General features: G+C 39.4%; 1 protein-coding gene across 3 annotated transcripts in view; it reads right to left on the minus strand.

The window, feature by feature from the left end:
* Abca9 (ATP binding cassette subfamily A member 9) overlaps positions 1 to 14,130 on the minus strand; it is a 73,653-nt gene that overhangs the window by 53,527 nt on the left and 5,996 nt on the right. For all 3 annotated transcript variants that reach the window (XM_005350663.3, XM_026780699.1, XM_026780700.1), the window contains 9 exons: positions 12,906 to 13,070; positions 11,594 to 11,697; positions 10,851 to 11,077; positions 8,738 to 8,879; positions 7,964 to 8,149; positions 5,687 to 5,834; positions 2,366 to 2,534; positions 966 to 1,024; positions 632 to 742 (listed from right to left, as the gene is read on the minus strand). In XM_005350663.3, the coding sequence (XP_005350720.1) occupies positions 632 to 742; positions 966 to 1,024; positions 2,366 to 2,534; positions 5,687 to 5,834; positions 7,964 to 8,149; positions 8,738 to 8,879; positions 10,851 to 11,077; positions 11,594 to 11,697; positions 12,906 to 13,070 (1,311 nt within the window). The remainder of the gene's footprint in view (positions 1 to 631; positions 743 to 965; positions 1,025 to 2,365; positions 2,535 to 5,686; positions 5,835 to 7,963; positions 8,150 to 8,737; positions 8,880 to 10,850; positions 11,078 to 11,593; positions 11,698 to 12,905; positions 13,071 to 14,130) is intronic.

The following is a 14,130-nucleotide window of genomic DNA, read 5'->3' on the forward strand; positions in this document are numbered from 1 at the left end:
TGGGCAGTACTGCTCTGCTTGGATTTATAATTATTTTAAAGACACGAAGCATGAAGTTGGGGTGGGACTGGGAGGTGCTGAAGAGCAGGAGTGCAGAATGGATATGACCCAGATACACTGTACACGCATATGAAACTTTAAAAAGAATTTTTAAACTAAAAAAAAAATCATTTGAAACAAAGAGGTGAAGAAGTGGTTGAGAAAGGTGTTGTATCATCAGCTTCCACATGTGCTCATCCAAGCAAGCTCACCCCCACATATCCATATACTACACACACGGAGAGTGATTCGATGCTCAGAATAGCATCTAATCTAGCAGAAATACCAATTAATAATTGAACAGTTATTGTCACTTGTATAGAACACAAACAGTTTCACAAATCTGTATAATTATGTAACAATAAAGAAACTTCTAACGTTTTTCTTAGCTTCTCAAGTGACATATGAAAACATAACATAGTATCTGCTAATGGGGAAATATGTAATTCAACATGTGGGTACACTGTGCAACATTTTAAGAGAAATTCCGAATTTTTTTTTTGTCCTAGTAACACGGTGCAGCAAGTTAACCAGTGAAAAGCACAGTTTATCTGTTTGTCCTGGAGCTTGTCTTTGATAAGTGACCTCTTACCTGTGGTTGGGGGTGACAGTCCACAGAGTGTATTTATCAGTGTGGTTTTCCCAGCTCCACTGTGGCCAAGAAGAGCAGTGATCTGGCCTTCATATATGTCAAATCCCAGACCTGATGTGGTGTCAAAGAGATTACATTCAGTACATGTGTAGCCATGTTATAGGTGCCACAGTTCACAATGTCTCACCGCATAGACAAGTGTGGGTACTAATCTTCAAAGTAAAATCAATCTTAAAATTGGTCCAGCTGTCTGTAATAGCTCTTCTTCATCCCTACTGAAGTTTTACAAGTCTCTAAATCAAACAGCTATGTTAAATATAATCTTATTTATTACCTTTTAAAGCTTCTACTTTTCCATGCTTTCCTGTATATTCCTTTCTAAGATTTCTGATCCTGCAAAAAAATTAAAAATAACTGTTTTGGAGAAATTGTAGAGATTGGGGGAGGCTTGATAAAATCTGGAGGCTCTTGATTTTACACAGACACAGTCAGAAGCATCCTGGGAATTCCATGAGAGGCAGCATCTCTGACAGTTGTACCTCAACAGAATGTAAGAGGAGGAGGGAGTAGCTAGCATGTGAATACACACAGCTCTGCACACAGGTCAAGGCAGATCACTGGAGAAGAAAGCTGGAGATGAGATCAGTAGTAGGAGCTCCAATGATGTAGGTGAAGGGACTCATGTCAGAGCAAAATGTCTTGAGCTCTGGAGTAAAACTGTGAGTGAACTCCTGTCTGTGTCACTTACACAGAGCTCGGGTATAAAGGCAGAATTCAGAGTCCAAGTCTTTGACAATAAAGCAAGGATGACAATACTAATTATCACATAAGGTTGATTCCTACAGGAAGCAAGAACTGCAGAACTCAAGATGTTTGAAATGTCAAAAGAGGAGGAAAGGAAAAGAAAATGGTGAAAAGCTGTGAAGCGTCTGTAGAATTGAAGTGTGGTGATGCTCTTGGGACCAAAGGAAGAAGTTTAGGAATATGAAGTCAGCCTGAAATACACTGTGAGTTCCAGGCCAGACTGGTTTACAAAGTAAGATCCTGTCTTAAAGAAAGGGGCGGGGGGAAGCATACAGAAACTTTCTGAGTTGAAGGTCTATTATGTTCCAAATCCTGTGCAGACCACAGGCATTAGTTTCTTATATTATCAAAGCAAAGCATCAGATGGGCTACAGACAAAATTCAAGATGATAAGGATGACTGAGATGTGTAGCTGTTGGGAAGTCAGCACTGACCACAGTTCATTTGTGGTTTCTGGGGTGTGGGGGGGGAATGTAGGGCATTAGTGCCCTATGGTCTGATCATCTCTTCCCATCTTTCTGGAACGTCTCTACCTCCCTTTATGCATCACTTATATTTTGTTTTCATGCTATCCACCAAGAAGGCCCTGAAAAGAGACAAAGTAGATTATAGAGAAAGAAGATGGTAATACCCTGTTTATCACCAAGAGGACATAAGAACAAAATATGAAGAGTAGACAAGGAAGACGATGAGAATGGGGATGGAGTATTTATTTGTCAACCAAAAGATATTAGTAGGTGTAAATGATGAAGATGGGGTGAAATACAGAGCTATCTACAATGAAAACATCCTTTGGTAGGAACAGTAGACTCGGAGAATGTGGGTCCAGAGGGGCTCAGAAAGAGATCTTTGTACATCAGTGTCTTGCCCTGGTAGGTCCCTCTTTTGGGGCCTGTTCTCCATGGCGCTTCCCTGTGATTTGTTTGTTACCTGATGGCTTCTTTCCCCTGGAATTCTGGAGGCACTGGTTCAAACGAGTCATTTAGTGGAGGATCAGAGTCTGTTTCATTCTCAAGGACCACGTTATTAGCTCTTCTGTGTTGAAACCAGTAAGATGACTTCAGGAAAAATAATGGGGAACGTCGATGTCCATACTTACCTATATGGACAGGTAAGTATCAGGTCAGTCACCACTCCAAGGATTGCGTTCCATTCAGCACAGAATGGCAAACCAACCTCTATGGCTCTACCCTGAGCCCACATTAGAGTATGAAAAAAATGCAGCATTGTAAACTAAAAGAAAAACGTCTTTAGGCCAGAGTGACTTGTTTCAAGAGGAACTTAAGTATTCTATTAAGATGAAAATGAATGGATAAATGTGGTACATATAAACAGGAAATATTACTAAGCTCTAAGAGAAAATAAATTTGCAAGTAAACAGATGGAACTGGAAAAAATGAAACTGAGTGAAGTAACTCAGCCCCAGCAGGACAAACGCCCTATGTGCTTTCTCGTATGCAGAGCCTTGCTTCAAATAGTTTCTTTTGTGAGTTTTACTTGGAGCAAAATGGAAGACAGGAAACTAGAGAGGGGTAGGGTTTGGGAGAATATTAAAGGAGGGGCATAGTAGATTGAGGTAAAATGAGAGTTGTGGAGTGGAATACCAGGGTAGAAGGTCTTGGGGAGTATGGGAGGCATGTGGGAGAGAAATGGGGCTAACCCAAAAGAAGAGGATGAGAAAAGCCATATTAGACTTCTGTTATCTCACAACCCAACTTAAAATAATATCAGTATAAGGATGGTAGAACACATGCAAAATGAAAGAAGAGGGGGATTCTGAGGGCTAAGGGGTTGAAGGTTGATAGGGATGCGAGAATGGGAAGAGGAGAGAGTAATGAGTGAGTTTACCAAAACTAAGAATTTATGAAAGGGCCTTACAGAAATCCACTAGCTAGTAAGCTAATTTCAGGAGTTCAAGTGAAATTACCATGCATGCATGGACAATGTCATTTTAGAAGACATGGGTAATTATTGAAAAAAAATTGGAATGCAAGGCATAAGGCACCTTCCTATGAGTTATTGGTCAGAGAATCCCCAGAGATTTCCAAAAAACAAAGGCATTGATGTTGTAATAAGGGCGGCAGGCTGCTTCCTGCCACCTGGCTAGCTTTACCCGAAATAATTACACGGAAACTGTATTCTTTTAAACACTGCCTGGCCCATTAGTTCTAGCCTCTTATTGGCTAGCTCTTACATATTGATCTAACCCATTTCTATTATTCTATGTAGCCCACGAGGTGGCTTACCAGGGAAGATCTTAACCTGCATCTGTCTGGAGTGGGAGAATCATGGCGACTCACTGACTCAGCTTCTTTCTCCCAGCATTCTGTTCTGTTTACTCAGCCTATCTAAATTCTACCCTACCAGAGGGCCAAGCAGTTTCTTTATCAGTTAACCAATGAAAGCAACAGATTAGAAAGAAATCACTCCCACATCACATTGATATTGTCTTTAGACACCCACCTTAACTATAGTAAGATCCTATTGCCTAAGATATCACACACTTTAGCAAAAGGACATGGAGAAATTAATGCCAGTTACTCAGGAAGCTTCTGACCAGTTTTCATACTGCTAAAAGATGCAGGGTTCAGACTGGACCATGTGTGTTACAACACTATTGAGCAAGATGTATCTCCTGCAATAATGGTCTAGCGAAAGCAGGTAAATAACTACTTTATGATTGGATTTAAGGTTTGCTCCGTAGGAGTAAATTGCATGTCTGGTACTATAATCCTGGTCAAAAATCCCATGACTTGGAGATCATGGGCCCTAGAGAAGATCTTGGTATTGTTATTTTGCTAAATGACCATGTTGTTTAAGTGTCTTCATATCTGGCTGCAAGTTCCAATTTTTAATTAAGAATTTTCACCCCTGTGCTTGTCTAATGTCTGCTCTGAACAGTTCGAGCCCCTATTACTGTTTTAAAATACATGCATGTTAAAATAAATCTCCAACTGGAGGACAAAATAAAACTCAAAAAGCTTTGTGTTAAAAAAAAGTCTTCTAAATACTTACGTCTGTACCCATTTTCTTAGTTAGGGTTTTAATTGCTGTGATACCATGATCAAAGTAACTTGGGGATGGATGGGAGAGTTTATTTCACTTTGCCACTGAGGGAAGTCAGGGCAAGAACTGAAGCAAGGCAGAAACGTGGAGATGGCAACCGAAACAAAAGCCATGCAAGAGTGATGCTTACTGGCTTGATTCCCGTGGCTTCCTCAGTCTATTTTATTATATAACCCAAGAGCGTCAGCCCAAGGGTAATATAGCCCACAGCTGACATAAAACTAGCCATCGAAGACCTGAGCTATTCTCAGTCTTCGTCAGAAAATTGTCTTTTTACCGTGGATAGCAGCCAATGAATGACCAGTCACAGTGCTAAGAGTCAGGGGATGAATGTTTAGCCCTACATGGGAAATCTATATTAACATCACCATCACCAAGGCTCAGGGAACCATTGTAGAAGAAGAGGTATAAAGACTGTAAGTATGGAAGGATGGGGGGTCTGCAAAATACTGTCTTCTAGGCATGATGTGACTACTGCAATCATGAGCCAAGAGCAGCTGTGATTATCTGCATTAGACCTAGACAATATCAAATCAGTAAAAATGTCAGCACAGGGGGGCTAGAGGAGCGCCAGGCCCCATCCCCAGCTGAAGAGATAATGTTAATGCATAGATGCTGGGAAAAGGAGGCTCATCTTTTATAGGGATATGGTCACTGACTCGTTTCCCATACTCCAGAGGATAGCCACCCCCATGCACGTGTGGAATTATTGGGTTATTTAAAAAGATAAAGGAGACATATTCAAGGGACATGGGGGTAAGTTGGAAGGGGAGTGGAGGGTGGACATGATCATGCTTCATTGTATGCATTATGGAATTCTCAAATGGTATCTGTAATTTCAGAAATTTAGAAAAGAAAATGCTATACCATTTATATTCAATATATTGTAGAAGAGTCGTTCTAAACCTGGGGATCACAACCCCTTTGGGACTCAAATGACCTTCTCACAAGGGTCAGTTACGACCATTGAAAATGTCAGATATTTACTTCATGATTAACATTGACAGCAAAGTTATAGTTATAAAGTAACAATGAAAATAATATTGTGGTTGGGGGTCACCACAGCCTGAGGAACTGTATTAAAGTCTCAGTATTAGGAGAGTTGAGAACCACTGTCATAGACAGTTACTTTAAGTAAATGCAAGTAATAGAAATGTATAAAATTACAATCATTTTACTACTTACTGAGCAAAATTTTGTCAAAATACAATGCCAGTACCAAATAGAGAAAAGCATCCAAAATCAACATAAAGAGGTTGGCTATGATTAGGTACGAGTTGTTTGGAGAGTCCAAATTAGCATTAGAATTCACGTCGTAGTCCAAATGAATAAGCTGAAAAAGAGATACATCAAATTTTTCAAGGATTAATAAAATTTTAAAGATATTTATAATCTTAATTCTGCTAGATATCAAGGGAAAGATAAATGAGACACAACATATATAGCTCAGGCTTATCGCCATTCATAGCAGCCACCATCTAATACAGACTACAGAAGATGGTGACATCTGCTCAGAGGAGATAAAGGGACTAGGAAAGTGGTATTTGAGACATATCTAACACAAAAATTCATCAGGATTAAAAGGAATAAAGGGGGAAGGTGTTCTTCAGTGGGGCACTCCACAGTGAAAAAATGGAGAAATGAAAGTTTATTAGTAGTTGGGCAGAAAAAAGAAGAAGAATTTCAATAACATAAAATGATTTCAAATGAAATTTTGGGGAGGAGATTTAATTTCATGTGGAAATGTCCAATGAGTTTTAATTTTCAAAAACTTATGATACTGTTAAGGCTTATGTTTCCCAAGCTTAAACCAGACAAATATTAGGTTAGGAGTCTATGCTGAACCACATCAACCATCAAATGTCATTCTACATTTAGAGCCATAAATTAACGATCATCTCAGTACCAGTCATGAGAACCCCCCTTTCAAGTTGCTGTTTATGGGAGTCCAATAGACTCCCCGAATAACACAGGCTATTGCTGCTGTCTGCCAGAGGTTGGAGGTAAGTCCTTATTGCTAAAGGCACCATACACTTCATACACAAGGCTCAGGGGATTTGACCCAGTTCTAACTGGAAAGCCTCCTCCCGAGGACTAGTTCTCATTGTACTGGATGGCAGTATGCAAGCTGCCGAGGGAGGGAAGCAGCGAAGAGTCATACCCAGCTGTCATGCCTACTAACCACACCAATGACCAGTCTGGTAACTAAAGAGGCAGTCGTGGTACCCATACCTTGACGTTAGCCAACAGCTCTGTAATGGGACTGATGCTTTACTCAACAAGAGGGAATTCGTGCCTGGTACAGGACACCTACCCGGGGCTGGTGAGGTCATTGATCTTAGAGGAAAACCTACTGCTGTCATTTTACTGAATCAACACAGATCCGAACTGCATTTTGAATATCTATCCTTATACCCACAGTTCAATGCAGCTCTCGCTTCTCATCAAAGGAGCTTTTCTTCGCAACAGATGGAGACCATTATAGAAAGCTACAATTAGTCAAAATGTAAAGAGCCCCATTAGTTGTGGAGCTCTTTGCTGAAATTGATACATACACTTACAACACAACTTGAACCTAAGGCTCAGGGGACAGAAGATAGCGAAAGAAGATTTTAAGAACCAGAGGAATGGGAAAGTTGCTATAAATGACAGAGAACTGCGTTCATTAGACTTCAACAATATGCCTAAACACGACCTGAAAAAGGTTAGCACCAATAGCTACCCTAATGTGAAAGAGGGAATTCTCACAGGGCGACTAAAGATGATGACAGATGAAGAATGAGTTATCCCAAAAGATGAGCCCCTTAATTGGTTATCCAATATCAAGTAGTCAACCCTGAAATCACATACATACAAGTAATACTAAAAGGATTCAGTTTGTATTTGTGGGTTTATACATTTGTGTCTCTGTGCATGTGGTGTGTGTGTGTGTGTGTGTGTGTGTGTGTGTGTGTGTGTGTGTTTGTGTGTAAAACAATGATAAAGAAAAGGAGACCACAAATTTTAAAGGGAGCGATGCAGATGAAGAGAAGGGGCATGGGAAGGGGTGGATGGAGGAAAGGGAAAGGGGAAAATGATGTGATTATAACTTAAAAATTACAAAAAAAATAAATTAAAAAATAGGAGAGAGAAAACCAAAAATGTCTCTTATCCCTTAAACTTCTATCTCTATAAAGATGGGGAGAATACTTTAGTGTTTGGTGGGTATTGCATAGATCATAGAAGGAATAGTGCTGTGTACATAACTAACATGGGGGACAGCAAGGACAGTTCAGCTGGTAAAAGTGCCTGAGTGTGATCCCCACAACCCATGTGGTGGAAGGAGAGAGCTGACATCTGTCTCACTGTCCTATGACCTCCAATGTCACAGCATGCCTGTGCATGTACACACACACACACACACACACACACACACACACACACACACATAAACAGATAAAAACAAATGTTCTTCATTCTTACCTGGGCCATTCCGGCAGTAAAGGCAAAGGGGCTAAGCAAACACAAGCTCCATTCCATAAAGGCAGGAAGGTGTCTGTACAGCGCTGTGAATCCCAGACTTCCCCAAAAGATGGTGAGGAGGAAGACGGCCAAACCAGTGAGAAAAGGTTTTTTTAACAACACACTCATGAGGAAAGCTAATGTTATCTGAGAAGAGAAACAAAAATGAACCGCTATGGTAGTCTGCGGGCCATCGCTAGCACACTCAAAGGAATTTCCTATTTGGATAGGGCTGTCCAAACGCGCCCGTGTTAAAGCCTCCAGCCAAAGGCACAATCGAGAGGTAATAGCATCTTTAAGAAGTGGGGTATGTGGGAAGTTCTCCTGTCATTGGATGCTTGTCCTTAAAGGGGTTTATGAAAGCCCCACCTCTTTTTCTTTTTAACATGCTGGCTGTGACGTGAGTAACTTTGATCTACCATGAACTGCTGACATGACAGAGACAGGCCAGAGGAACAGGGTTAACCAATCCTGGACTAAGAGCTCCAAAATTATAGGGAAAAATAACCCAACCCAAACCCTTCTTGTTAGCTGAATGTCCCCGGCATTTGTTATAGGGACTGAGAGCTGAGCAGCACAGTATTTGAAAAGTATATCTCATCAATTTTCAACTGGATTCTACGTGGAGAGTGCCTTGTGCAGATACTGCACAGAACAGAAAAGATAGAAACAAGCAATGGTGCATGATCAAAGGGAAGGAAGGAGAAAGTGGGGGGAGAGAATTCACCAACTTACCAAAGACAGGCCATAAAGGAGAAAAAGAAGGAACACCACCATGAAACCAGTTAAGACAACAATCTGGGCAGATTTCACAATAAGAGACATCAAAGTAGCCATGACAAGGATAAAGACAGCATACATCAAACCCCAGGAAAGCCTGGCCAAGAAACACAGGATTAAATTAGTCGGGTATTTTGTGGATATAACATGGTGATAGGCCCACAGTGGACAGCTAGTTTCCTTTCATTTATATTAGAAAATCCTGTCAAGTTCAGGACCAGTTTTAATCTGCCTGCCTTCTACAGACTTCTTAATTTCTCTCCATTTAATTTGATACTGACTGTTGGCTTGCTATGTATTGCTTTTATTATATTTAGATATTTTCCTTGTATCCCTGGTCTCTCCAAGACCTTTATCATGAAGGGGTGTTGGATTTGGTCAAATGCTTTTTCAGCATCTAATGAAATGATCATATAGTTTTTTTTTCTTTCAACTGATTTATATAATGGATTACATTCTTAATTTTATTCAAATAAAATATTTCTTTCCTTCAAGGAGGAAGAAAAGCCCTAATATTTTTAATCTCTCCTCAGTAGTTTTTTTTAAATATATTATCTTCTACTGTCTCTTCATTGATTTCAATACCTTTTAAAATCTGGTAAAAAAAATTCTCTTCAATATCGTGGGCATAATTTTAGTGCACAAAGGGACAAAAAAAAACCTTGCAGTGTATCAAACCTGCCATCCCTTTTTGAAAGATATATTTTATTTTGCATTATGTATATGTGCATCTCTGTGGGTGGGTGTGGGGGAGAGAATGTGCACACGGGTGTTTGCCTATGGAGACCAGAAACATCAGCATCAAGCTCCCCTGAACCTGTAGTTACAGGCAGATGCAAGCTCCTCTGGACCTGACCTGTAGTTAAAGATAGTTGTAAGGTCCCCTGACTTGCAGTTACAGGCAGTTGTGGGGTCCCCTGACCTGCAGTTACCGGCAGTTGTATGCTTCAGTGTGGGATGCCGGGAAGCAAACTGAGAAACAAACCCTCAAGAGTGCCTGTGCTCTTCACCCTTGATCTATCTCTCGAGCCACTATCTTCTTTCTTTCCACACTAGTATAGTGAGCAATATCTTAGATAAAAATAACAAATTTGGCTCAAGTCAGCCAGCAAAATGTGTAGTCTTCCTACTCAGCAGGGTTTCTCTTCGGACACTATGTATAATCTCCATACCATCTTTAACACTGAAAATGCTGGTCGGTTCGTAAAAGGCAAATTTGACATTCAAATCACTGCTTTCTGACTCTGTGTTCTTTCCTACCTCTCTACCTATCTCTAATGGATCACTTGGTTAATCTTATTTGGAAATCTTGTCACTAACTATTGGGCCCTCAGTTTCCTAAGTTACATCTTCTGTTCTCTCGTGATGCACTGGTCTCTACACTTTCACAGCAAATATCTAACATCGAGCATTTAATGTTTCTCAACTTCCGCGGAAAGTACTCTAAGTACATTCTATTTAATCCTGCTGCCAGCAAGAAGTAGAACTATGATTGGTGCTTCACATAAAAGAAAACTGGGGTTTACAAAGTTTAAGTCACACTCCCAAGGTGGAAGCTACTAAGGGCTGAGATGAAGACAGCCTGCGGCTTCCCATGGGGCTGGTCACTGCCCTAACTGCTTGCTTTCTTGTCTCTGCTAAGGAAAGCTCAGGACATACTAGCTTTCTCTTCCATGGCCCATGTAAAGTGGGGTCAAATCATCATCATTTTTAACATAGTATCTGAAATACATATTTCATGTAACACAGTATACAAAATACATATTTCATTTTCCCCTAAAGACTCATAACTTCTCATATATGTCAGTTCACATAGACACAGAAGCTAATAACTGAGAGTCATTCCATGTGTCATCAGTGTCATGAAGATAGGAGCCCCTTTGGCTTTCTTTAAGTCAAAGAAATACAGAAAATTCCAGTTACCAGGCATGTAAGTCCATGTGTTTCAAGCATCCTGATGCCCTAGCTTAGTAAAGTATCAAGACTAAAGACTAAGTATGACATAAACAAACCTAGGGAGTTCCCTTAGTTAACATGCTGATTGGTGTATTACAGACAAGCGATTTACCAGAAAGCAGACTCCCGAAGTCCCATCGTTGCCATCAGTGTCGTAATGTATTGCCTTTCTTGGGTAATGTTGATGGATAAATAGTATATAAATGAAGAAAAGGATATAACACAGAAGAAAATTAAAAAATCAGTTGCAACTCCTCCCTGGGAAATAAAAGGTAGTATCTTCATGTGTGACCCAATAAGTGACATCAGCTCTTCCATCACTGAGTGGTTTGTTGCCATCTAAAGCGAGACACCAATGAACAAATTATTATCAGCAATCTTATTGCAGCCTTGGGCTCTTTTCTTCAGTCTGTAAGAAGGCATTAGCTTGTAGTTGTTGGTTTCCAAGATTCTACTTTAAGTCTTTCAGTGAAAAAAAATTACCATTGTTTTTAAAACCCAACTGGAATAACACTTCAAGCTAGATCTTCTCTGGGGCTTCTAATCAGAGTATCTCCTGTTTTATTGTTTATGCAGCACACGATTTACTACCCCACGATAGACCCTAAAGCCCTCCTAATGACCGTTATCTATATTTTTACCTCTGTATTACCAGGATCTCTGCTTAAAAGTACCCGTACTGTGCATATTTTCATGTCACCAGTATCTTGACACTACAGTCTGGATAAAGAAGCTGTCTTTCATTACTATGCTTAGTGGCTAAAAGCAAATAAATTACAAAATAAGACAATCCATATCACCACCCATCAAAATTCAGTATACAATGCACCTAGTTTCCATTAACTTAGTACTCACCTCTATGATGCCAGCGTTAATGGCAGCTTGGAAGGCTACAAACCCTCTCTCCCAGAAGATTGAATTTCTACAAGTTATTTTGTCACCCATCGTTTCGCAAGGAGCTTCAAGAAAAGAAGACACAACCACTGTTATGCGACCAGACAGTACTAGTTATGGGGCAAATAAAAATCTGTAATTCTCCAAAATGTCTTTAAAATCTATAATAGGACAATATGTGGTAAGGCATATTGGTTCGGGTTGTAGAGCATGACCGAAAAGGACATACCAAGACTGCTTTGTCGACATTCTTTAAGGTAAGTTCTTGATTATTTTTCCTGCTATTTTATAGTAGTTTCAACTTTAAAATGTTTGGTCCTTCTGTTGTTGGTGCCAGAAAAACAAAGAGTAAACTCACTGACACAGAAAACACTGAGCTATTTTTAAATAAGTGGGGATAACTTAAGCCAATTTGTTGAAGTTTTTAATATATCAAAGAACAGAAAGAATGACGTGCAGCTTTTGGGTTTCCTCAAAACAGGATCTCATTCTGTAGTTCAGGCTGGTCGTGGGCTCACAGGAAGGCTTTAAGTTCATAGTGGAATAAAGAACTTAAAAGTATAATTTTCAAATAAGCATGGAGGCTCCTAAAAATAATAAAAGTGGAGGTGTGATATATAAAATATCTATCAGGCTGGAGTTTATGCCAGGACTCTGGGTCTACATACCATAGAGGTGCTTGAACGCCTATGTTTAATGTAGCACTATTCATCCTAGTCAGGTATAGAGCCTGTCTTATCTATCAACAGATGGCCAAATATACCTACTTACAATGAAGTTCTATTCAGCCATAAAGAAAAAGAATTGATGTAGTTTGCAGGAAAGTGAATGAAATAGGAGGTCATCATATTAAACAAAATGAGTTAAACTCAGGACAAATTATGACATTCCCTCTCATTTATAGAACCTAGACTTTCTATAAATACATAAAACCATACATACATATACATGAATGACATGATTGTAGAAGCAAGACCGAATAAGAATAATAGGAGGGAGAGAGGAGAAAAGGGAGAAGGTGGGGTAAATATGGTCAAAGTATACAACAGGCTTGATTGAATATAAATCCATCACTGTATGCAAGGAATAAATATATCAATAAAATTATATTTTTAAAAACAGAGGTTTCATTTAATAATGATCAATCCTTTGGACATTGGAAATTATCATGGGGGTTGTGGTGTTCATCTAACTTCTTCTGTATGTGTCCCTTGGGTCTAATGACATAATAGCAATATCTACATTAATATATTTTTCCTAATGGCAAAGTTACCTGAGTGGTCTCTGTGTTCTTTTATTTGTGGGATCCTCTGACCCCATGAAAATTTCAAATGATATGAGAATGTATCCTTGAAGATGACTCTCACTGCGTCTGTTGAGTAATTTAAATCCAGTTCGCTCATACATGTTTCATCAGGACATGCCACAATTCTTCTTCCTGCCATGTGAAGACACGGAATAGTTCAGTAAAATTCCCATGTAGTTCAATGGCAGCATACCAGATTCAAGAGACTTGAGACCGTTTTACGTTTGAGTTAATTCTTCCCTAGTCACATCGTTTAGCAGATTAAAGACTCATGTAATCAGAAAAAGATAGAGATATACAGTAAAGACAGATTCAGAAGGGAAAAAACTCTAGTTTACAATGTTTTTAAAAAATATACGTAGGCTTTAGATAGAAAAGAAAAAGGATAGAGAAAGTCCTAAAAAAATAGAGTAGTTGGGTATGGTGGTGCATGACTTTAATCCCAGTACTTGGGTAGCAGAGGCAGGTGGATCTCTATGAGTTCAAGGCCAGCCTATTCTATAGAGTGAGTTCTAGGAAAACCAAAGATACAGAGAGAAACTCTGTCTTAAAAAACTAAAACTAAAACTAAAAATTAAAATTAAAAAAATAGAGTTAAAAACCCCACATAAAAATGGAAAATACAGAGACTCTGGATACTGTATGTTATTGTGTTGTCTTTGAATTCTTTGACTGCTGAGGAAGGAGCAACAGCTGCTAAAAGACCATTGATTATAAATGCTGCTGGATTAATCCAACCTGTATTTTGAAAATGCCTTGACTTAAAATTTTAAGCCAAAAGATGTATTACTTTGGAGAAGAGATCTTGCTTTTGTTTCTACAGGAAATGGGAGGCTGTAGATTCATTCTGGATTAAGAAAAATAAGGTTTGATCCAGGAAGACTCCCCCCCCGAAAAATCTCCAATAGTAACAGATGGCCCAGATGATCCAACATTTCAGAGCACCTCTGTTGCAGTTTCCTCTGAGTTCTACATCCAGAACAGCCTCAAAACTTGCTGCCTGAGATGATCCAGCCTCACAGAATACTCTAGTCATGACTTGACTATAATCCCAAACTTTCTTTGAATCCCCATAAGATTATCAGTACTACCAATAAGCAGGTAGTAGCCTTGAAAATTATGCCCACATTCCTAAAAAAATGGTTCATGAATGTTTGTTTTTGTTTAGCATGCTGATTGCAAGTTTTTACGG

This window comes from Microtus ochrogaster, chromosome 7 (assembly GCF_000317375.1).
Source record: "Microtus ochrogaster isolate Prairie Vole_2 chromosome 7, MicOch1.0, whole genome shotgun sequence".
Lineage (NCBI taxonomy): Eukaryota > Metazoa > Chordata > Mammalia > Rodentia > Cricetidae > Microtus > Microtus ochrogaster.